At 47.8% G+C, this 23,724-nt stretch overlaps 2 protein-coding genes across 4 annotated transcripts in view; both read left to right on the plus strand.

The window, feature by feature from the left end:
- KCNH6 (potassium voltage-gated channel subfamily H member 6) overlaps positions 1-4,540 on the plus strand; it is a 31,182-nt gene extending 26,642 nt beyond the window's left edge. For all 3 annotated transcript variants that reach the window (XM_062625146.1, XM_062625148.1, XM_062625147.1), the window contains 5 exons: positions 320-419; positions 662-949; positions 1,374-1,554; positions 2,436-2,634; positions 3,316-4,540. In XM_062625146.1, coding sequence (XP_062481130.1) covers positions 320-419; positions 662-949; positions 1,374-1,554; positions 2,436-2,634; positions 3,316-3,603 — 1,056 coding nt within the window. In that variant the 3' untranslated portion in view covers positions 3,604-4,540. The remainder of the gene's footprint in view (positions 1-319; positions 420-661; positions 950-1,373; positions 1,555-2,435; positions 2,635-3,315) is intronic.
- Positions 4,541-5,084: 544 nt separating this feature from the next.
- On the plus strand, positions 5,085-22,216 carry DCAF7 (DDB1 and CUL4 associated factor 7). Its single transcript, XM_062625153.1, has 7 exons — positions 5,085-5,489; positions 12,316-12,474; positions 12,840-12,951; positions 13,995-14,113; positions 14,654-14,863; positions 15,411-15,528; positions 15,921-22,216. Exons 1-7 carry the CDS (start codon positions 5,352-5,354, stop codon positions 16,091-16,093), a joined length of 1,029 nt encoding a protein of 342 aa, XP_062481137.1. The 5' UTR covers positions 5,085-5,351; the 3' UTR covers positions 16,094-22,216.
- Positions 22,217-23,724: the final 1,508 nt, after the last annotated feature.

The raw sequence follows: 23,724 nt of genomic DNA on the forward strand, positions 1-23,724 counted from the left end.
CCATGGTACCCACATATGGGACATGGCACCCATGGAAAGGACATGGCACCCACGGATGGGACATGGCACCCACGGATGGGACATGGCACCCACAGATGGGACATGGCACCCGTGGACAGGCCATGGCACCCACATATGGGACACGGCACCCACGGATGGGACATGGTACCCACAGATGGGACATGGCACCCACGGATGGGACATGGCACCCACAGATGGGCCATGGTGCCCTTGGATGGGACACCCCCCCCCACGAATGGGACATGGCACCCATGGGTGGGCCATGGCCCGCTGGTGACCAGTCCCTCTGACCCCCCAGGCAGACAGCGTTCCCCGCTCTCCGCTCAGTGAGGAGTACGACTGCACGTACCGGCGGGCGCGCCGGCGCAAGCACTCCCTGTGCCAGCCCGACAAGCCTGGTGAGTCCTGCAGCACCAGCAGAGCTCGGCCTGAGGGCTGCGGATCATCCTGTGCCTGCTGCTCTGGAGGAGCCCCGGAGCACAGGCAGCTCTTGGTGCCTCCATCCCTGCAGTGCTGGGGGCACCCGCGCTGCCTTCCATCCCTCTCTTCCATACCCAGGTTATGGGTACCCTCGAGGGGATGGGGGCTGGTTTTGCCATGCGTGGTACTCCCCACATTAACCTGTTGTGCTGCCCCACAGACCCAGACACGGGCATCTCTGATGCAGAGCAGTATCACACGTACTCAGAGCTCACCAACCCGCAGGACCTGCTGAGTAAGGACCAGTGGGACGACGGGGGCAGCAGCAGCACTCCCTGCTCCCAGACCAGTGATGATGAAGCCAAGACCGGCAGCCCAAGGAAAGCTGAGCCCTTCCCCACATCCAAAAAGGAGGATTTGGCTCTGCCCACACTCAGCCTCGTCACCACGGGCACCGGCAGCACAGAGGCTGGCAAGCAGGCAGCAGAGAGCAGCCTGTCCTATGCAGGTACCACAGCGTAGCCCACAGCTGGCAGGAGGGTGGTGGGAGATGCTTGGACATGATGACCTCGTCGGCCTTGTCTTGGGGCAGAGTGGATTTGAGGGCGGCCAAGAGTCTTTGCTGCTTTTTGTCCCCACTATTTTCTGCTCTGTCCCTCCCCTGCCCTGCAGTTTCTCTTAGCACACCTTTGGAACCAAATGTGCCTTCCAGAGATGTGTTGGGTGCCAGTGTGATGGAGTGCCCACGAGCACCTTGGGTCCCCAGAAGCACCTCAGGTGCTAGGGTGATAGACTACCCCTGAGGTCCACGTACGTCAGGGTGATGGCTCTCCATCGTGTTGGGTGGTGGATTCTGGAGCACCTCCATGGCAATGAGACTGAAAGATGCACGATAGAAGTGCTGATAGAAGCGATGTGTCCTCTCCTTCCAGCCACCCCCATGGACATCCCCAACGTGTTCTCCTTCTGGGAGGACCGAAGGCCAAACCACCACCCGGAGCCATTGCAACACATCTCCTTGGTACACAGCTCGCAGGATGTGCCCCTGCACAGCGACTACAGACCAGGACAGATCGAGTCCAGGCTGGAGCTCCTGCAGGCTCAGCTCAGCAGGTAGGCTCATCCCTGGGATGTAGGGATGGAGATAAACCAGGGAGCCATCACCATAGATCTCTATGGGTCACTGCAGCTCTTTGTGGGGTCTCTATGGGTCTCTGCTGGGACACTGCATTCCTTGGGGAGGTGATGGGAGCACCTTGCAAATGCAGCTGCTTCTCAAACTGCAAGTCCTGGCCCTGGGGATCTGCTGCTTTGCTGCTGCTTCCAAACGCAATGCAACACCAGACATGAAACCACCCCCAGAGCCCTTTGCAGGGCTCCTCTTGCTGCTGCAAAGAGCTGCAAGCATCCTCTTGCTTGGGCATATGACTCTCGTGTGCATCATTGCCCTCTAAATGAGAAATATCCAACCTAAACCTCCCCTGGTGCAGCTTGAGGCCATTTCCTCTTGTCCCATCCTTTGCTCCTCAGTTTAAACCAGTTGGCACCAAGCTGCCTTCCCCCCGTCTGTCAGCACAGGCAGCTGGCCTGGAGCACTGATCCAGATTAAACCGAACCATTGCAACTCTTTCCCCTCCCCAGGGCAGTTTTAGCTTTGTTCAGGTCCCTCCTCCAGATCCTGGTGGGCTCCACAAAAGATCAGCCAGGGGATGATGTAGGATGGATGGAGCCTTGTGTGACATGGTTCAGAGCAGGGTGTTCCTGCCCGTGGCAGGGGGTTGGAACTGGATGATCTTAAGGTCCTTCCCAACCCAAACCATTCTGTGATTCTATTCTGTGATGGATCTTTCCGCAGCACTGGTTTGAATCTCTGTTAAACCCTCCCCAGGCAAAGCATCTTCACCCTCCCATTGGTGCCTGCTCCCCAGGGCCTCACATCCCGCTGTAGCTCCCATGGGATGCACTGTGCTAACTCCTGGCTGCTCTGTCCCCAGGCTGGAGTCCAGGATGTCATCAGATATCAGTATAATCCTCCAGCTCCTGCAGCGCCAGCTCTCCCAAGTGCCGCCCGCGTACAGCCCCATCTCACCGTCCTCCCACAGCCTGGCCATGTACAGCATCCTCCCGCGGAGCCTGGAGCCGCTCACCCCCTGCGCACCCCTGGAGGACCAGGAGCTGACCACCCCGGAGCAGGTAAAGCCACCCCTGGTGTCCCAGCCCCACGTCCAGGCAAAGCCCAAGGATCTTCAAATGGGAGCAGATGTACCTGGAGATGCTTCTGCCCAGTGCATCACTGAGTGAGCACCTCCCCTACGGAACCAGGCTGAGAACATTGGGGCTGCTCAGCCTGGAGAAGAGAAGCTGCATGGAGACCTCAGAGCAGCTTCCAGTGTCTGAAGGGGGCTGCAAGGGTGCTGGGGAGGGACTCTTCATCAGGGACTGGAGCGATAGGACAAGGGGTGATGGGTTCAGACTGAAACAGGGGAAGGTCAGGTTGGACACAGGGAAGAAGCTCTTCCCTGTGAGGGTGCTGAGGCGCTGGCACAGGGTGCCCAGAGAAGCTGTGGCTGCCCCATCCCTGGCAGTGTTCAAGGCCAGGTTGGACACAGGGGCTTGGAGCTCCAGTGGAAGCGGTCCCTGCAGGGGTTGGAGCTGGATGATCCTAACATCCTTTCCAACCCAAACCATTCTATGATCTGGAGGCCCAGGCTGCCATTCCCAGCACCACCCGTCTGCCCCATCAGCATGGAGCGGAGTGGGTTCCGCTGCTCATGCAAGTAAAACATTTGGGGCTTGGAGCCTGATGGGGTGAGGAGGGAGCGTGCCTTGGGTTTGGTTTTACCGTAACCCACCCGATTCCTCCTTTCCCACCAGAGCCCGAGCTACGCGGAGGTAGAAAAGTTCCACTTGAAATCCAGGGACTCCTCATCAAGCGGCACGCACCTGGCTGCGGCATCCGACCGAACCATGGTGGTCTGCTCTGAGCAGCAGCATCATTGCCCCCCTCTGCCGAGCCCAGAGCCTGCCCACCAACGGGCACCAAACACGCAGGGACTGTGCCGGGGCTCTCGTTTCCCTTCCCTCCCCGAGCACTTGGAGGCATCTCCCGAGCACCAGGATATTCAGAGACACCGCTCCGACCCGGTGCTTCCCGGCAGTTAGAGACGTGGCGGCTGCCAAGCAAGCCAAGAGGAACCTCAGCGGTATGCTTGGTCGGTTGGTGTTGGTTTTGACTGTGAGGGTGAGACAAAGGACAATGCCATTGGCTCAGGGGTATCACTCGTAGCTGTCTTCTGCCACCGTGCAAGGAGGAGGAGAGCAACCAGCTTCCAAGGTCAGCCTTTGCCAGCGGTTCCCATAGAGTAGATCGATTTCATCCGCACATCCTAGTGAGCCCTGAGCAGTGCTCTCCTGCAGCCACCTGCCAAACGGTGCCCACCACCTCCTCCTTGCCAAGGCTTCCTATCGAGCACGGCACAAGCGACCAGAGGAAAGCAAAGGCCACTTTGCTGCCAGCTCCTTGGAGCAGGGACCATTGCGTAGGCACTGGGTTTAGATGCCCCATTAGAGAGGGTGGTCACTGGAGGAGATCTCCATAGCGTGGTACTGGGGGAGATACAGGTGGGAAGCCCAGGATAAGGACAGAGGCCAGAAGAGAAACTAGAGGCCAGCAGCCCCTTCCACTTCAGCATGCTTCAGTACAGGTCCTAGGGCATCGATGTCTCCAGCAAGGCTGATGGCACCTTGCAAACCCCAACCCAAATCAACCCCACCGGTCGCTGGCGTGGGCATATAAAGCACAAAACTCAAAAGCACAATCCCGGAAAGCCCCAGACACCTCATCCCAGCTTCTCCCTTTTGATAACGGTTTGATAGATGCTTCCTCTTCCCCAGCCCCTTCCCTGGCAGGGTCCCGCTGCATCCCCTGTAGGAGAAGCCCTCTCTTAGCACTGCCGCCTTGCCCATGGTTAGATGCTGTGACAGTCCTAGGCTGCTGCTCATGTACCGAGCTCCCTTTGAGCGTAGTAAAACTGTGAGCATCTCTTCCTCCGGAGTTTTAGCGTACACTTTGCTAATAAAGATGTTTTTGGCACCTAAATGTGGACTTCACCCGCGTTCGTTGGAAGCGTCCCTGGACCCAGCCCTGGCAGGCGCTGATGTGCCTTGGGGAGGCTGCAGGCAAATCCCAGTTGCTTCATCCAGGGAGCGTGGGACCCGGGGTCAAGGACAGGGCCTGGGGGGCTGCAGCCAAATGACACCCCGTAATTAAGCTTCGGTTAATTAGAGCCAAACCCGTCCCCGACTCAGCGGAGGCGGGATTCGAACTCGAGACCTCGCCTCACGCTTGCCTCGGCCTGAGATGACTGACACCTCTTCCAGCCAATCGATGATCAAGAAAGCCTCAAGGTCCCGCCCCACTCCACTGCGACCACTGGTAGCCAATAAGATGTCGAGAAGTAGCGGGGCCTCCCTCCGGGGCGGAGTCAAACGCGACGATAGGTTTCCCCCAGCCAGAGGGTGAGGAATGAAGGGCAAGGTGACCAATAGAAAGCCAAAGAGGGCCAAACGGACGGGTGAATTGGCCAATAGTCGCCCGAAACTCTAAATGGCAGCCAATCCTCGCGCAGGGGGCGGGGCTTCCCTCGTGGCTTCCGTTCCCGTTGTGTGAGGGGCCGAGTCCCGCACGGCCTCCGCGCTGCTCCCGCCGCCGCCGGGGTCCGGAGCCTGGGGGCGCGGCGCCGAGCTGCGGCCTCCCCCGCTCCCTGCCCGGCCTCCCCGCGCCCCTGCCCGCTCCCACGGCCCGCTCCCGTCAGCCGGGCCCATCGCTCCCCGCCGAGCCCGGTCCCGCCTCGGCTCAGCCTGCTGCCCCCCTCAGCCCCGCCGCTGCCCGGGACCCCCTCGGCCGAGCCATGTCGCTGCACGGGAAGCGGAAGGAGATCTACAAGTATGAGGCGCCTTGGACCGTGTACGCCATGAACTGGAGCGTCCGGCCGGACAAGCGGTTCCGTCTGGCGCTGGGGAGCTTCGTGGAGGAGTATAACAACAAGGTGGGCAGCGGGCCCGGCTCTGCTGGCAGCGGGGCTGGGGCAGAGGGAAGGGAAGCGGAGGAAAGGCCGACACTTTTATCCCAGTGGGCCCCTCACTGCAACAGAGACATTGAGGTGCTGGAGAGGGGTCAGCGGAGCTGGTGCAGGGCCTGGAGCACAAGTGTGATAGGGAAGGGCTGAGGGACCTGGGGGTTCAGGCTGGAGAAGAGAAGGCTCAGGGGGGTCCTGATGGCTGCCTACAAGTGCCTGAGAGGAGGATGGAGCCAGGAGGGGCTGGGCTCTGCTCCCAAGGAACAAGGGATGGGACAAGAGGAACCGGCCTCAAGCTGCACCAGGGCAGGTTTAGATGGAGCTGAGGAACAATTCCTGCCCCAGAGGGTGCTCAGGCATTGGAACAGGCTGCCCAGGGCAGGGCTGCAGTCACCGGCCCTGCAAGGGTTCACACAGCGTGGAGACGAGGCCTCAGTGCCATGGGGCAGTGGTGGCCTTGGCAGTGCTGGGAAGGGTTGGACTGGGTGAGCTTAAAGGGCTTTTCCAACCTGGCTGATTCTGTATTCCCTTGAAGGGCAGGATGCTGGCCTAGATTCAGACTGGTTTCCTTCCTGCGAGTCCTCAGCTGATGGGAGACAGGATCTGGGGTGGGAAGAGCCATGGGTGCTGCTGCTGAGGAAGGGCCCTTCGCTGGAGCGTCCCTGTTTTTTTGTCAGTGTAAAGGATAGTTTGTGGCCAGGTCTGAAGTTTGCTCATGTACAAGTGTCTGTGTTGGAAATCTCTGCTGTTCTCATGATACTTTCTTGCTGTCAAGACTTCTGTGTGATAACTTCTTTTCATAAGTATCTAAACCATGTTCACTGATCACTCAATACCTTTGCTTTGCTCATAGAACAACGGTGTAATGAGGCATGAGATTATATCTTCATTGTTTCCATGCCAGATATAAGTGGAGAACTTTATGTTGAGACTGAGACTAATAGAGACTACATGTTCAGCTCTCCAAACATGTGCAGTCATTTTTGACCAGATTTTAATGTGCTGGTCTGGTGTAAGGAGTTCATCTAGATAAGAGGGATGAGGAAAAGGCCATAGCTATAGAGCATCCTGAAGTCTGTGTGAAACTAAAGGTTTTGCAACTACAGTTTTGTCTGTGGGTAGCATATGTGCATTGTAGCTTTGTCAGGAGGTTGTGAAAAATCATGTCAGAAGGTTGGTATTGGGGATTACTGAGCTTTGTGCACGATATAATGAGAGGGAGTGAGGGAACTGCCTAGGTGACACCTTACAGTACTTACATTACAGCACTTGCAGCAGTGCATGATGCATGTGCGGAGCACTTTGTAGCTCAGGCAGGATGAGTTGGCTGTGGATGAGTTGTCCCCTTCCATTGGGAGTGCTGCTGGGAAGAGGCAGGTCCTGCAGCTTGAGAACTGAATTTGTTTAAAGCCCAACTTGGAAATGGTTTTGGAGTGTGTACTCTGAGAAGCCCAAACAACAAACTTGCCAACAGGTTGCTTGTTTAGAGGTTGTAGAAGTGGTTCATCTAGGGGTATGTGTTTATGTTTGCCTTTACCTCCTTAAGTTTGGCCCATTCCCTGGGATTGCTCTCAATGACAGCGTGGTCAGGTCTTCTTTCCAGTTCAGGCTTCACATGGAAAGAGGCTGAGTCAGCCCCTCTCTTTTCTGCCCTTTACACTCACAGTTGTTGCAGACAGAAGGCAGGTAGGACGATGTAAATCACTGCTGTCTGTGAATGTTCCCCTCTGAACTTCAGGACTAACTATTCTGGTGACTTCAGTCCACATAAGCACCACATGCTCTTGAGTTTTATGTGGTGTAAAGAGCTGGAAGGTAATGAGACTGAGGGAATGCCAGTCTGGATTCTGCTGCTATAGAAATAAAGATGGGGTGTGATTGAAAACTAAACTTGACCAATAAATGTGGTGAAACCTTCACTTTGCTGGGATGGTTTGCTGTGTCTCTGCTATTTCAGAGTTGTTTTTTCTTTTGGGGTGGATTTTTGTGTGTCTGTGTGTGTGGTTTTCTTTGGTGCTTTTTGTAGTGCTCTCCGGTACAGCCTTCCACTGCAGAAGGGTAATTACAAGTGTTGTTAATGCTTCAAGTATTGATGTTGTCCCCTTTACTTTTTGCTCCAGATGAGGAACTCCTGGACAGGTACTCTGTGGTTGTGTTGGGTGTACACTGGTTGTAAACTCTTTCAGCTCCAGCTTTTGTCAGTGGTATAACTAAGGGAAGGGGAAGTTGTCCTGTGTTAAGTGGTCCATAACTTTATGCTGCGAAGGGTGTGGAGCAGTTGGGTTTATAGCCTGACTTCTGGGGTAAGTAGAAGTCAAAGATTTTTACAGGGTATGTGTGAAACTTTTGTCCTCCTGCATGATTTGCCCTTCCCAGTTGAGATGTTTTATATTGCCAGCTTCTGACATCAGAATACACTTACAGGTGCAGCTGGCGCTAATTAAAAGGATAATGAAAACTCAGTTTCAGTTCAGCTTTCTCTTTGCACTTACAATCTTTTGAGGTTTCTGACAATCTCCAGGCATCTCTGTTCCCCATGTTGCAATGGTTTGTTCCAAAGGCTTTCTCCCTTATCCTTAGTGTGTTAAAAAAAGCCAAGAGTCTGGAATAGCCGTTCTAGCTTGCTTAAAATCTATCATATAGGTGACTGTACCTTTTTCCTTATTACTCTTCTAGTTTAGGGCTTCTTTTAAGAAGGCTTTAATGCACCAAGTGTTGCAGCAGCAGCACTCACTGTGAGGGAATTACAGTGAAAGGAAGAGGAGAGATTCTTGTCTCATTTGTCGCTGTGATTTTCTGTTCCTGTAGAAATTACCAGAGCTTGAAATACTTGTGTTACGTATGTGAAATGCCTGTTTACATCTCTCTTTTATGGAGAACTTGGATTTATTGACTGCCAAACCTTAATTTACTGCTATCCCCAATTCCCAGACACTTCTAAGCTCTGTCAGCCCCCACACTAACAGGCTCTTAGCATACCAAAAGCTGGTTGCCAGGAACTGCTTGAACCCCAAAGGAGTTTTGTTTCAGCTCGTACACCTTTGCTGATAAATCACTGGTACAAGAGAGATGACTTGCTCTGCTTGGAAGAACTAAAATTATTTCAGGTGATGTTTCCTGAATTTCTGGGATTAGGAAACTGCTGTCAGCCTTCAGAAAGGCTCGAGGGTCACTGTAATGGGAGGGAGCAGAGCTGTTCATAAATGTCCCTGGTAATGCTGTTCCACAGACTCCTGACTGTGGCTTCATGGGTTCATGGAAAACATCAGGAAAGGCTGGTTTGGGGATCTATCTGCAAGGCAAAACTGGAGTCCAGTTTAGAAAGCAGTAGAGGATGGTGCTGTACACTGCTCCTCCCGCACCGAAGCACTGTTGTGACCGTGTGCTTCCCACCTTTTCCTGAGCAGTGCCTCAAATCAAGAGGGTTCAGGGTGGTTGGTTTACCAGAGGGTCATTGTTTTCTGTCATGCAAAGAAAACTTGATTGCATGTTGAAGATGAATTGGTGCAGTGAGATCTTTCTGATTGTACCTGACCCTAAAAGAATGTAGTTACTAATTAGATTAAAGGGATATAGTTAAATAAAGTAATTTGAACTCGCTATACTGTGCATTGTGTAATTCTGTGTCCAGTTCCTTTGGATCATGTTGAAGAGAGATGTCATCCTTTTAGAAGTTAAGGAACGCTGATGAAATGATTTCTTTACTCAGTTGCACACTTGCAATTAAACCTAATGACAACCCAGATCCATTTTTAGCATATCTTAATGTATTGGAGAAACATTAAATATTTAGGATTTCTGGCTACTGTCACAGTGTAATTGCAAAACTAATGGAGATGGAACACAGTGGTCCTCATTTTGCCACTGGAATGAGTTGCAGGTAGGTGCAGAATGGTTCAAATCATATCCAGACTGACGGTTACTTTGCTGTTAGTATCCCCTCACTCTTACCTGGGCTGGACTTCATGCAGCAGCACATCTTGCCTCGCTTGCAGGAGAGAGTGGCAGGGCTCTAATATAATTAAGCATCCTGAAACTAATTCCGTCTCCTCATGCTCAACCTGCACAAGAGAATAAGTACAGGGATTCTGTAACTGCTGTATGTGATCAAGTCCAAAGAGAGGAGTCATACCTTTGAATATGCTGAGTTAAGAAAGAATAGAGCTTCTCAAGCAGTATTTTCTGCTCCTGCTCCTGTCTCTGGGCAGGCCAGTGCCTCCTGCTCAGAGCTGTCACAGGCTGCTGCCAGTGTCAGACACCTGATCTGCAGCTCTTGCCCAGTGGTGGTAGTGCAAGTTTGGTTCTCCAAACCGGCCTACATCTGCAAACATCCCAGATCGCAAAGATACTGGGTTGTCACAGAGTTGAGGGGTTAAACCTGGAGGTGCAGTGCAGGAAGATGAGCATTCACAGCAATGGAAGTGGATCCTTTGCTGTTCGAGACTGGCTTCTGGTTCTGAGTATGTTGATTGCTTGTACTGAGCTGCAACCAGCAGAAACAAAGCAGACGAAATGCTTAGAGGTCGTTTGTCTTCTGATCCTGCCCTTGCCATGTGATTTTCTATCTCCAAGGACAATTTGCTTCCTTTGTAAAATCGGCTTAGTAGTTGTGATCCCTAAAGGAGTTTGAAAGCTCTGTGTCAGTCACTGCAGGACACTGGGAGATTCTTAACTGATTCATGCCAGAGTGTAAAGTGCAATAAGGAGTAGCTGTAATAGAATGTGAGGCAGACAACACAGTTTCTAGAAGCATCCCATAGGGTCTTTTAGGGTTTGTTATGGGGTGGAAAGGACTTGTGACAGGGGCAAGGTTTGCATTTGTTAGGAGCATGTCTAAATGGGCTCCTAACTGCTAATGTTATAGTTTAAGATCCACTGAAGCATTTGTTGATTTGCTATTATGTAGAAAACAATAGGGCAGATCGAGTTTAAATGTGTAGTTTATTAACCAAATTGGTTATCCCACAATATTCAGGATTTTTCCAGATAAACATCTTAGACAAAATCCATTAAGCCACTCTTCCCAGGAGGAAGCTGCTGTGTGGAAAGTATTAGGAAGTTCCTACCATGAGCAGCTTACAAACACATTGTAGTGAGCTGTCCCCACGATGTTTGTGTTTGAGCAGCATTGAACACAGTGGGGCTTTCATCCTGTGGTCACTGCTAGGTCAAACACATCCTCCCAGCACTATATTGTTCTCTGAACACTTTGACATGTCAATATTTTTCTAATAACATCATGTCTAGGACTTCAAGCATTACTTCAGGTGTTGTCATGACCAAGCTATGTGGAGATAGTTTCTTGTTTATTCTGTCTTGCATCACTCTGGTGTGATTTAGCCTTTCCCCTGTCCCATTACTGTGCGAGAAACCTAACTTGGAATTCGGTCACCAAGAATCCTTCAGTAGATCTGCTCTCTTGGCCTTTTCACACAAAACATTGGGATAATGATGGAAATCTTTGAGCTTTCCAATTCTGTTTTTAGGTCTGAATTCTGTTTTGCTTTCTGATTCACTGATGTGATTAATCTGTATCTTAATTTCATGCAGTTGTGACAGAACATTTTACGTAATGGGATGCTGAAAACAGCTTGATTAATTAGCTGACAGGATCTGTCACAATCTGCAGGGTTATGGCCAAGAATTCCATGATATGGGCTTTAATTGTGGGTGGTTGTCGTGCAAACTGCAGCTCCTCCTGCTCTCTGAAAATGACATTGCCAGCATCAGCTCAGTTAAAGATGAGTTGCAATAATGTTTGTGCAGTTTAAGCCTGTGATTTGAACTAGGCTTTGCAATGTGGAAAAGAGAAGGGTGGTCTTTAATCCTTTAGGATTGGATTTTGCTTCATATGAGATCATCTCTTCAAAGTTAAGCAGTGTGTGGATGATGTGGACTTCACTTGGCTTAACATGCCCCAGCTTGGAAGCAAAGCTTTAATGATTTCTCATTCCATTGGCATGATGGGACTTTTATATTGTCCTTGAGGTTACAGAAGGTGTCTTTCTGAAATACAGACTCAGCTACAGGTTGGGCAGAGAAGAGATTCAGAGCAGCCCTGCAGAGAAAGACTTGGGAGTGTTGGTTGATGAGAAACTGAACATGAGCCGGCTTCAGTGTGTGCTTACAGCCCAGAAAGTAACCGGATCCTGGGCTGCATCAAAAGGAGCATGAGCAGCAGGTCCCAGGAGGTGATCCTGCCCCTCTGCTCTGCTCTTGTGAGACCTCACCTGGAGCATTGTGTGCAGTTCTGGTGTCCTCAACATAAAAAGGACATGGAACTGTTGGAACAAGTCCAGAGGAGGCCACGAGGATGATCAGGGGCTGGAGCACCTCCTGTATGGAGACAGGCTGGGGAAGTTGGGGCTGTTCAGCCTGGAGAAGAGAAGCTGCATGGAGACCTCAGAGCAGCTTCCAGTATCTGAAGGGGGCCTATAGGGATGCTGGGGAGGGACTCTTCATTAGGGACTGCAGTGACAGGACAAGGGGTAACGGGTCAAAACTGAAACAGGGGAAGTTTAGATTGGATCTAAGGAGGAAATTCTTTCCTGTGAGGGTGGTGAAGCACTGGAATGAGCTGCCCAGGGAGGTTGTGAATGCTCCATCCCTGGCAGTGTTCAGGACCAGGTTGGACGAGGCCTTGGGTGCCATGGTTTAGTGGGAGGTGTCCCTGCCCATGGCAGGGGGGTTGGAACTGGATGATCTTAAGGTCCTTTCCAACCCTAAGACTCTATAATGCTGTAGTTATAAATGAGAGCTTTGATAAAATGCTTTCTTTGAATATGGCTTCTTACAGGTGCAGCTTGTGGGTTTGGATGAAGAGAGCTCAGAATTCATTTGCAGGAACACCTTTGACCACCCCTACCCTACCACCAAGCTTATGTGGATCCCAGACACCAAGGGAGTATATCCAGACCTGCTGGCAACTAGTGGTGACTATCTGCGAGTGTGGAGAGTGAGTAAATCCTCCCTAGGAGAAGACGAACCATGGTGTTTGTTGGGTCTTGATCTCATTTTCACTTGAGAGCAGATTTCTTGAAGTGAGTTACTTTCCTTCCAGGGTGTCTTGCCCTTGCTACAGTATTAAGGCATAAAATCAAGTCAGAGCACTTGATGATTTGTTTCCTTAATTGCAATAAATGTGCTAAATATGAAGATTATAGGAGAAGTGGAGTTATCGTGGTAGTTGCTTTAGTGAAGATAGAGATGGTGATTGTGTTTTCCAGAGCTTTAGGATTAACACCTTATGTTTTGGGAGGTCCAAGTGGAACAGGTTGTGTGATGTGGATGTTTAAATTGGATGTTTCACTTTCTCTCAAGGTGGGTGAAACAGAGACCCGGCTGGAATGTTTGCTGAACAACAACAAGAACTCCGATTTCTGTGCTCCACTCACATCATTTGACTGGAATGAAGTGGATCCTTATCTTCTAGGTGAGACTGACAAAATACTACGTGTTTGGCATGGAAAAGCCACGCTTCTGAGTTCAGTCTGGTGAAGTCTGGGCTGTCACTGGCTGCTGTTTCATTGCATGTCCCATGGTTAATCTGATAACTACCTACTGGACAAACTTCTGCATCATAAAGCTGCATCATTGTGCAGCTCATGGAAACTTTCTGCACTGAAAGGTGTCCTGTTCAATACAGAATAAGTTGGTTAAGTTGGATTAGGCATGTTCCTGATTTGCAGATAGGGAGGCTTACTCTTCAGGGTACGTAAGCTGCTGTTGTGGTGTTAAGTACTGATGTACATCAACTCCTGTGGCTTATTTCAGTGTGTTCTGGAGTGGATAGAAAGCTGTGTACCAAGCTTTGTCTTTTGTGAAGCCATTTCAGCAGCAGGAGTCGAGCCAAGGGCCCTTAATTCAGTTGGAGGAGGGGGCTGAATACTTAAGGTTTAATTATAGCCTATGGGACAAATTGTGAATCCTAGATGCCTGATCCAGCAGAGGTTTGTTGCCCAGAAGAGTGCAGCCATTTATGTCAGGGGGATTTGCCCAGAGATTAACAGTGATAATATGTCTTAGTAATTATTTACTACATGATTTATTTTTTGTGTGTTGCATCTCTCATCTCTTAAGAGCTTTACTGCTCCCCCCACCTTCAGCCCACAGGAACAACCAATTAATAATCACACAGTATTGCAACACTGATTGAATTTTGCTTTTGACATGCACATGAGACTTAGAGGATGGGAAAGCTCATCTCAGAGTTTCATCAGGTTTCTGAATAGATGGAAGTAGACATGAGCTATTTACACTTTATTCCTGTGTGCAAGACTATTTCTGCAGCTAAAAGGTCTGTGTCATTTAAATGCATGGTAAGCTCTTGGCTGTTTGACATTCCTGATTTCAGTCGTGTGTTGTTCTTGTAGCTATTTCCATCTATAGATGGTGGAGGGTATTACATTAATCCAGTAAGTGATTAAATACTTTGTGATCATATTAATTTTGATAATGACGTGTTTTTTGTTTCAGGTACATCTAGTATTGACACAACCTGCACTATTTGGGGTCTGGAGACAGGACAGGTTCTGGGAAGAGTAAATCTGGTCTCCGGCCATGTGAAAACCCAGCTTATTGCACATGACAAAGAGGTGACAGGGCTTTTTCTGATGATTTATATTACATACTTTTGAAGTGGTAGAAAAGGAGCAGAACTTTTCTGTTTTCCCCCTTTTTCTTGAAAGATCTAATGATCCAAAAAGGTAATTTATCTAGGATTAAGTTACACAGTTTTGAGTACTACCAAACTCATTAAAACTCTACTATTGGCTATCAAAACTACTCTAGTTACTCATTGCAGAATCTGGACTTAAATGCTTGTTTTATTATGCTATGCTCCTGAGTCATAGAATCCCAGACTGGGTTGGAAGGGACTTTAAAGCTCATCCAGTTCCAACGCCCTGCCGTGGGGCAGGGTTCCACTAGCACGGGTTCCTCCAAGCCCCATCCAGCCTATCCTTCGTCCTCCTTTTGGCAAGTGGAATCACTAAAACTTGCTAGGAACATCAAGTACTTTACCTATTATGTCCCAGCTAGGCCTGCTGTCCATAGATAACATCCTTTTTGGTGTGAAGAAGAAGGCAATGTGCTCACTAAAGCCGAGGTTTTCTTTCTGCCCTGTCACCAAACAGGTCTATGACATTGCCTTCAGCCGGGCAGGCGGCGGCAGAGACATGTTTGCTTCAGTCGGTGCAGATGGCTCGGTGAGGATGTTTGATCTCCGTCATCTGGAGCACAGCACCATCATTTATGAGGACCCACAGCACCATCCACTGCTGCGTCTCTGCTGGAATAAGCAGGATCCCAACTATCTTGCTACAATGGCCATGGATGGTATGGAGGTAAGGTGACAGCTCATCGCTTTGGGTGCTGTGGTTTCTTGGTGCTGCTTAGTTGTCAGCTCTTCAGAGTGTCAGTGCCTGAGCTGGAGTATGATTATGCACCAGTTCTTCATGCACTAACTTTAATTTGAGAAGTAACTTTGGCATTGTAAACTTGAAGATCTGGCCCATGTATTTTAAGCTGATGTTTAAGAGGGTCTGTGAGCCAGTTGAGCAATAACTTCCACACAAAATCTTGCCTGCAGGTGTTTCAGTCACCTTGTTCTGAGTTCAACATACAGGGCAGGGTATCTTCATTTGTCAGGTGTGCTGCTTCAGGGAGGCACAGTGACTTTGCCCTTGTGTATCCTGCAGTCTCTCTCTGAGGTCTGACTCCTTTTGAGACATCTGGCACATTGACCACGGTGAAGTGATTCTTTGAGAGCAGTGTTTGCTTCCCAACCACATCCTTTAGGAAAGGGCTGTGTTTATAGCCTTAGCTCAAAATATTTGGTTTTCTGAAGAAACAAATGCAGGTTCCTAATTTGGTTGGGTTTTGTTTCTGAAGGTTGTGATTCTGGATGTCAGAGTTCCCTGCACTCCTGTTGCCAGGTTAAACAACCACAGAGCATGTGTAAATGGAATTGCTTGGGCACCTCATTCATCCTGCCACATTTGCACAGCTGGTAAGTGTGATCCATCCCTACCCAGCTGCATTGGTGAATCCCTGAGTGTCTTTCAGTGCTATGAGGTGGACACTTAGCAGCTGATTGTGTGGTAGCAAAGCCCAGTGCCCAAACTGGGCATCTGCTTTAGCTAAGCTAGAGTATCTTAATGTTCCTTAGCTTTTTGCAGTCTAGTTCTTTAATGTTTTCAGTTGAAAGGAGTTCCACTGATCGCTTGGTTTTCAACTCTGTCCTGGGTAATGTATAATGATCCAAGTTGATTGTGTTGGACCATAGTTGTATCTCCAGACTACAAAAGCTCTATCCTGTCTTAACTTCCTGGACTATGTGCCTGTCAGTAGCCATGTATGGAGATCTTTGGTTGCATTTCCAATTTTCTCTTCCATTTGCAGCGGATGACCATCAGGCTCTCATCTGGGATATCCAGCAAATGCCTCGTGCCATTGAGGACCCTATCTTGGCCTATACAGCAGAGGGAGAAATCAACAATGTACAGTGGGCATCAACTCAGCCAGACTGGATAGCTATCTGCTACAACAACTGCCTGGAGATCTTGAGGGTGTAACATTACTGCTTCATGCCGCAGTGAGGCAGGGCTGTATAACTACCCCTCCCCTCTAAAGTAAGAACAACGCAAGTCAAGTGGCCAGTATCTGTGTTGCTTTGCATCTACTGTTACAAGGAACTGTTACAAGAATCAATGGCAGGTTTCTCCTGTCTCTCCAAGACTCTAAAATGCAGAGACGTGCTGAGCCTCTTGGACCTTCTGGGTTCTGGTTTCCTTCTTTTTCCCCCTCAGTTAAAGTTCTGTATATTTGTTTGACTGTATTAAGAAGCTTGCAGGCTTTTAAGTTGCAGCATATGTCCATGTGTGTGTCAGCCAGCTGAGGTAGCACATCAACTAGTTTAATAGATGCAGGTGCAAAACAAGGTGTGTGGAGGGGAAGACACTGATGTTAACAGCCACCTTGGCAGGAATCTGTAGCATTCCTGTTGTTACTGCCTCTAAACTGTTGAAACATTTGTATGTTTTTTATATATTGGGCTATAACTTTCTATTGAGTAAGGTGGTGTTTTTTTTTCCTCCCTAATTCTTACTTTTGATATGTGATCCATTTCCATATGCCCAAAGCAGGATCTGTTCCTTGATACAACACTGCAGGCTCCCTGGCAGTAAAGGCCTGCCAGAATTAACTGTTGCCTTGGCTCTTATACCTGGTGAGCTGGGCAGAATTTCCTGGTGCTGTGAAGTACAAGTACTTGTTGCACAACTTCTTTACACTTCTCTGATGCTAGAGGCAGTTGTTACTATGGTAGGCCTTATTTTTAACTTATAACTGGATTTGTGTGTATCCTGCACTTGTGGTAGCTGACAGAATGGTTATAGGTTTCAGGAAGAAGATACGTGCATGATTTAAGCTCCCAGGAGGTAAACTGCTCCTGGCAAAATGTGATTTGTAATGGACTTGGGATTGAGACTTCCAATCAAATGATTTCCCTTCGGAAGACTTCCTATCTAAACCAAAATAAAATGGTTTCACACTTTGTAGCTTGCTTGATTGGCAAATGATCTGAGCAAGATTTTGGGCTTAGCTTGTACCTTGGGCTGTATTCCTGGGAGTTCTTGAGAGGACTGCAAAGCAATCTTCCTTTCCAAAGTGTATTTGTTCTGTACTGTCAGGTCTTGTTGAATGAGGGAGATGAGTCAGAAGAGCTGGTCTGCTCTCGATAAAAGCTGTTTCTCTGAAAGAAATTATTCCCTAATGCAGTGCACAAAGATAGATGTCGAAGGAAAGAAAGCACCACTGAGGCTAAGGTTTGGCACTTGTCACCCTCATAGCTTTGGGGGATGTGCCCAAGGGCTTCTGTTTCAGTTTTGAAGAGTGAATCACTCTACAATAACACTTTTCAATCAAAGCTGAGGGGGTTAGGCAAGATAAAAGTCATCGCTGAAGTCTTAATGTAATGTGGCTACTCAGATGGATGCTCTGCAGTACTGTCCCAGTGAAGACATGCCAGGCATAGCTGGTCTGGGAGGTTATTCCAGCTGAGTCTTGATGTAAATGTCAGAACTGATCAAAGTTCTTTCCACCTAGTGAGTATTCACGTGCAATTGGAGGCAGCAGGACACTGGCAAATGTGGCTCTTGGCAGTTTGTGCAGGAAAGTCAAGTTGGGAATGTGATTGCAGTGAAACAGTGAAGCTGACACTGAAAGTACTGTCAAATAGAGAACAGAATCAGAGGAGTTTCATCACTCTGGACATACAGCAATACTCTTCTACAGGCTGCTTCTCAATGTGGAGCTCAGGAAAGCACTGCCTGGCTTTGAATTTGATAGGATTTCAGTAGGGACAGCTTTATTCTGTCACTCTTTTTACTATCAGAGAACCAAGAGACTCTCACACAGTTCAGGCTCATGTTTTGTCAATGCCATTCTGTGTTTGGTTGGGGGATACTTGATAGAAAGCTTGATTTGACTTGAAGGTCAGTTTTTTCTTACTAGCAGCAGTTCTATGAGTCCCATAGATCTGATCTAGATGTCAGACCAGTGTTAGCTGAATGATAGGGTACCACTTATTACAATAGCACTTCATCTTAAGCTGGCAAATACTTGTGCAGAACGAAGTGAAGAGGAAGATTTCCTTAATAGGGGCACTTAATGGCATTCACAGCTTTAGATACTCATTTACAAATCTGTACTTGTCATGTACTGTTTAATTATGAACGGTAGGCATAATATGCTGTGTTACTAAGAGGGAACTACCTGTAGTTTTAATACTTTCTGTAGTCCTCTATACTTCAAAGCCATCTTGTATTGATGGCATGAGTAAAAGATGGTACATCTGTGGCTCACCTTAAAAATGCAGCTTTTACAGCTGCAGAGCTGTGCTTTAAAAAAGACAAAAGACAGTTTAAAGTCACTAAAAGACTCCATAGGCTATATTAAATGGCAAAGGCAGTTTATTCCTAGAGGAATACAATCTATTATACTAAGATAAGGGAGCATGTATAAAAGAGCTAATAGCCTAACAGCTCAGGTAGCTTTTACTACTGTTGGAAAACAATTCTGTTATGAACTTGATGAGTGTCAGTTCTTCCATCCATAAAACTGCTTAAAGTTATCTGTGGAACTTGGAAACCTGTTGCAAACTTGTCAAAGACAAGCGAAGGCATCTTGTAGGCTCCAGTGGGTTCTAAATAAAGCCTGAATCCTGTTTGTTTAGCCAGTTGGGGTACTTTCTGGATCCACAACATATTGCTTTGGGCATAATCCGTTGTCATTCTTCATATGAAATTACATTTGAAATCACTGGAGGCTGGTTTAGAACACGGAAATGCTCCTTAAAATAGCTTCTTTTCAAAGGAGTCACTTGAAAGGTTAATGACTGAAAAGACATGAAAATCCTCATGGGTGAGATGTTCTGTAGTGCAAATGGCACTTCCAGATAGAGAAGGAAGTGAGAGGCTTTGGTGCCCTTTTGCCAGCACCTGCTGACACAGAGGCAGGAAACTCATGGTCTGCCTCCTGCTTCAAGTTTGTTTGCAAGATAAAATAAGCCCCTGAGCCTTGTCACTGTAGTCTGTGATTCAGAAGGTACAGTTTTTGTCATGTTTTGCCTGCTTAACAATGATGTTGAGTGTAAAGGCCCTATAAGCATTAGTTTTGTCCAGGAGTTTACTGCACAAGCAGAGGATGCAGAGCAACTGCTTTCACATGCTTCCTATCCCTTGAGTACAGAGTAACATGCAGGGAAAAGTGAGCATCAGTGAGGTTAGCAAAGCAGAACATCACATGCTATTGTTGGTATAGGCAAGACTGATTTTGGGGCAGAAAGATACAGACTTATGTAGTTCTGTATCACTTCTCCAGTCGATTAATTCCAGATCCTAAGCTAATGTTTGGTGGTTATATTCTGTTTTAAACCAAGTTCTCTTGGTTTAAACAGAACGTAGATTCCTGCTTATATATTGGCTCTCAACCAGGAGATCTTGATCATGTAAAACTCATTAGTAAGGTGAAAACAAGGTGGCTGGCACATTAGTGCAGAGGGTGCCAGCTCTGTTAATTCTCTAAATGAAATGGGCTATGGGAGGTTGCATCTCTAGGAACTGTACTGCATGCAGGGATTTAAAAGGCAAGGATCTGAGTGCTCTGACAATCTATTTAGAAAGAAAACAAAGTGGTTTCAAAGAATGATGCAAAAGGAGACTGGATAATACAGGTTGTTCCTTATGGAACCTTGAAATGTACTGAACGGGGGAGGCATTGCCTCTCATAAGTCAAACTTAATGATCCTTTCAAAACTTAGCTGCAAGTACTCTCCTGAATGTTCTGGATAATAGTAAAAAGATCTATTTTTGCCTGGTGTTGCAATGAGAAAGCTGCATCAGTCTCCCCTGCAGATCACTGCATGCCAGAGCCTAGGTGAGGGGAGGAGTCCCATAGCTTAGAATTCACAGATGCTGTTGTGCTTGTTTTAAATGTAAATGAAGAAAGCTGAGTGTGTCTGGTTTGTTCTCTTGCAGATGGCACTTTATCAAGTATATTTTTGGTGAGATTAGGAGGGGAGTCGTCTTTTCCTCAGCCCTTTTATGGTAGGCATTTGTCTGTGTGTTGTATGAAACGTTAAACACCACGGTCACCAAAACCCTAAACTGGCTGTGGTGGTTGTGGACCCTCTTTTGGTTCCACTGAACACCAAAACTGAGCACTTGACAATGCTGTTAATGTGAAACTGAAGCTCTGTATTGAGACTGCCACAACCAACCCAAGCAGCCTCGTGCTGCTTGTTACCCACAGAGTCCCTTTTGCTGAGGACCTTGATGGTGTTTTGAGTCTTCTGCCATCCAAATGGGATGGCAGAAGTTGGTTGTGTAAAGATGTAGCTGGATTCTTTGCTTAACTTATTTTCGTGATAGACAAACTGCAGCTGCTGTCTGTAAAGTCTAACCTAAACTCTGGAACTTGTCCTTTCTTTCTCAGTGGTATTTAAACTCTTTCAGGCCATCCTGAAAAGGATGAACAGCAGCAAGGGTAAGCTCTTGGCTCAATAGATTGCACAGTTCCATCAAGGTACTGAAGGGTTTAGTCTTCCCACTGCTTACTGGTCCTGCCACCCCAAATCCTGGCTATGGTACTCCATCAGTTAACACATTCTCTATGATACATGTTTCCTGCTTTCTAGCAGTATTCCAGAGCAGGCCTGTGCTTATGGTACAATGAATGTGAAAAGGAAGTGTCCAAAATCAGCTCTGGAATGAGCAATGGCCCCGCTTCTCTTGATCTTTGCAGAGAATCCAAGGAATCAGTTGTATGTGGCACTTACTGAGCACTTTCTCACACTTACTTGGAGATGCAGCTGCATTCCCCCTGCTTACCTGAGAACAGTCAGGAATGTCTGGTTTTCAAGGACATTGAGAGGACTGTAGCATGCCCCTGGCTCCTCTCTTTAAAGGGAAGACATCCCCAGTACTGATCAGCACCTTTCACCAGCACTAAAACCTGGTAAATATAGAATGCAGCTGAATCCCAGTCACTCACTAGTGATTCATGGCAGACTCCAGAGGCAAAGGCACCTGTGAGCCTGGCTTGCTGCTGCCCCATTCCAGATGATCCCTTTGCCAAGTATCCCAGTGGCCTGTTGTGCAGCCTCTGATACTTGGCATCAAACTAGAATCCCCATCATCATAAAAGCAATGTGCAAAGTTACCCACGTGGCTTCCATCAAGTTGATTTCTGGTCAGAAAATGTAACCAAGAGAAGAAATAAGCTGTTTCCTGAAGAAAATGCTGTGGCCATGAGCAGCTGCAAGCCCATGTTCCAGCTGTCATCCCTTGGAGTTTGCTTTCCTGCTTGCAAGACATGCGACTCACCAGTCCCCTCAGATAGAGATGAGGATGAGTCTGTGGAACCTGAGCAGGGGCAGAAATGCCAGAGGCAGAGAATGAGTGAGTCTGGTCCAGCTGAGAAGCTTTTCTTTTCCTTTGACACCCTGGTAAATATGAATTCTGCAATCTACTGCTTAAAGGAACCTTTTCTTTTGTTAGCCTTGGGTTGGTCGCAGTGCACAACGTAGCTGAAACCTGTTGCACCGAAGCATTTTTGTTCCCAGTAGTCAAGTAGATGTTCACTTTTCTGTGTGTTTTCCCTTCTGCTCTTCCCACTCACCGTCCCGTTGTGGTAATTTCCTGAAGGTGTAATATTTGTAGCATGATTGTACAAGCATCCATAGGCGATTCCTGACATCTTGTTCTCACTAAACTATGTTAAAGCAATAGTAGTTCTACTTCTGTCCTCCTTTTCTCCACCTTCCCTATTGAGATTTGTAACTCTGCTGCTGTCCTAGAGGAATCCTAGTATCCTGCTATTCAACAGACCTATGTTGTTGACATGGATAACTGCAGTGTCCCTATATTCCTTTATTTTTATGGAGAAAATACAAAACCCAGTTTTGTTACAATGGATTTTAACACCTGAATCATGGAACCATGTTGTTGAAACCTTAAATTTAAACGCAACTTTCTGAAATGGCTTGGACGTTGCATCCTTTTATGCTCTTTCCTGCTTCCTATGTAGTTCTATTCCGGTTTTTTAACCTCCTTTCTAAGTTTCAGCCTCCTGTGTATTAGGTACAGTATTTTCTGCCTTTCATACTTTGTAATAAAAATGGAACATTTGTAGATCGACTGCAGTTCACTGTGTGGTGATCCTGGGATCCATTGGGATGAGCAGGGAGGGACACAAGCTTCTTCCCTTCTGAGTGAAGCTTATTGCTGTCAAGGGGAGGGCCATTGCTTTATCCTGCCTCTGCTGACATGTATTGATGTCTCATCCTAAACACCCAAACTGGATCGTTGTGGTTCCTCCGAGTTGCAAGTTACTCCCAACAATTGTGTTGTTAGGAGCCCAGTCACAGCACAGCTGTGATGGGATGGTTAGTGCATGTAGACTTCAAATGTGGGGTCCCTGTATGGGAGTGGGGTTTGTGCTTATGATTTGCATCGTGCTTGTTCCCTGCACAGCAAACAGTAATTCCCTGCCTGTTGTTAAGATGAACACAAATAATTGGTCTCTGAGGCTTTCTTGAGTGAATTGAAGACAAAGCAATTAGGTGCTGATTTAGCTTCTAAGACTCTTCTGTGTCCAGGTAAGCTCTCTTCAAGGGTGTTTTCTTTACAGGCTAAGTCACTGGTGTCATCACAACTGGGACCTAGAGGGGAATAGAGTGGCAGAACTTGGAGATTTGGGGTTCCCTTAAACCTTGGTGTGCAGGACTGATGCCTTCAGTCAGTATTTAGATGAACTCCAGTGCAGCTGAGCTGTTGTCTGGCAACACTGAATTCCTCTCTAACTCTTTGTGTACAAGCTTTGAAATCAAAGCTGCTTAAGCTTCATGACCACAGTGGAAAGAGTTGCCTGTGAGGATGCTATGGTGGTTTTTAATCTATATATGGACTTTGTTCTCGTGGTCCTTATTTGGAAAAGATGCTTTCCTTCTAAGTATTGTTTGTCTTTTACCATAGAGATGTATTTACATCCTCCTAGATACTGCATCCTCCTGGATAGTTTGTTTTCCCTGGATCTGTGCTTTGGATCTCTCTGAAGGAGCTTTCTCAGCTTCCACTCCAGTGAAAGAAGGCAACTTTGGAGCTGCAAAAAGGAGCTGGTAGACAGTCTGTTGCTCGTCTCATCTATTGGGGGGGGGGTGGGGGGGTGGGACAAGTGCCATAAAAGCCTGGAGAGGAATATGGGTAGAAAAGGAGATGAGGAAAAAGTATTGAGGAGCAGCTGATCTCTGGCTGACTTGCTCTAATAGCAGCTGTAAGTGAAAAGCGCATGGTCACTGATCAGTAAGTGCCTTGAAAACAGTGGAAATGAAAGAAAACCTCTATGGGAACAGAATATACTCTGCATAGAGGCAGAGAAACAGTGGTATCTGAGGTGTCTGGGGGTCTGTGACTGTAACAAGCATTTAATTGTGTGCCTTTTACTTAGTGCTGCTCTATAAACAGTCCAGGCTGCCAACTCAGAAGGAAGGAATGATCTAAAAGCATGTAACATCTCTAACATCCTTCCTCCTCTTCCTTCTCTTTAGGTTTGCCCATTCCAACAGAACGGCTCCTGGTTCTTAACCAGTTTCTGAGCCCCCTCTGCTGGAGCACTCTCAGCAGCAGGACAGGAGCAGTGGAACAGG

Source organism: Pezoporus occidentalis, unplaced genomic scaffold, assembly GCF_034315485.1.
Source record: "Pezoporus occidentalis ecotype Australia unplaced genomic scaffold, CSIRO_AGI_Poc_V1 ctg277, whole genome shotgun sequence".
Lineage (NCBI taxonomy): Eukaryota > Metazoa > Chordata > Aves > Psittaciformes > Psittacidae > Pezoporus > Pezoporus occidentalis.

Bases quoted from the DNA above. Each gene is read 5' to 3' on its own strand.
- DCAF7 (XM_062625153.1), top strand. From the start codon at position 5,352: ATGTCGCTGCACGGGAAGCGGAAGGAGATCTACAAGTATGAGGCGCCT. The intron at 5,490-12,315 runs GTGGGCAGCGGG...GGCTTCTTACAG, and splicing joins TGGAGGAGTATAACAACAAG to GTGCAGCTTGTGGGTTTGGA. The intron at 14,864-15,410 runs GTAAGGTGACAG...TTGTTTCTGAAG, and splicing joins TGGCCATGGATGGTATGGAG to GTTGTGATTCTGGATGTCAG.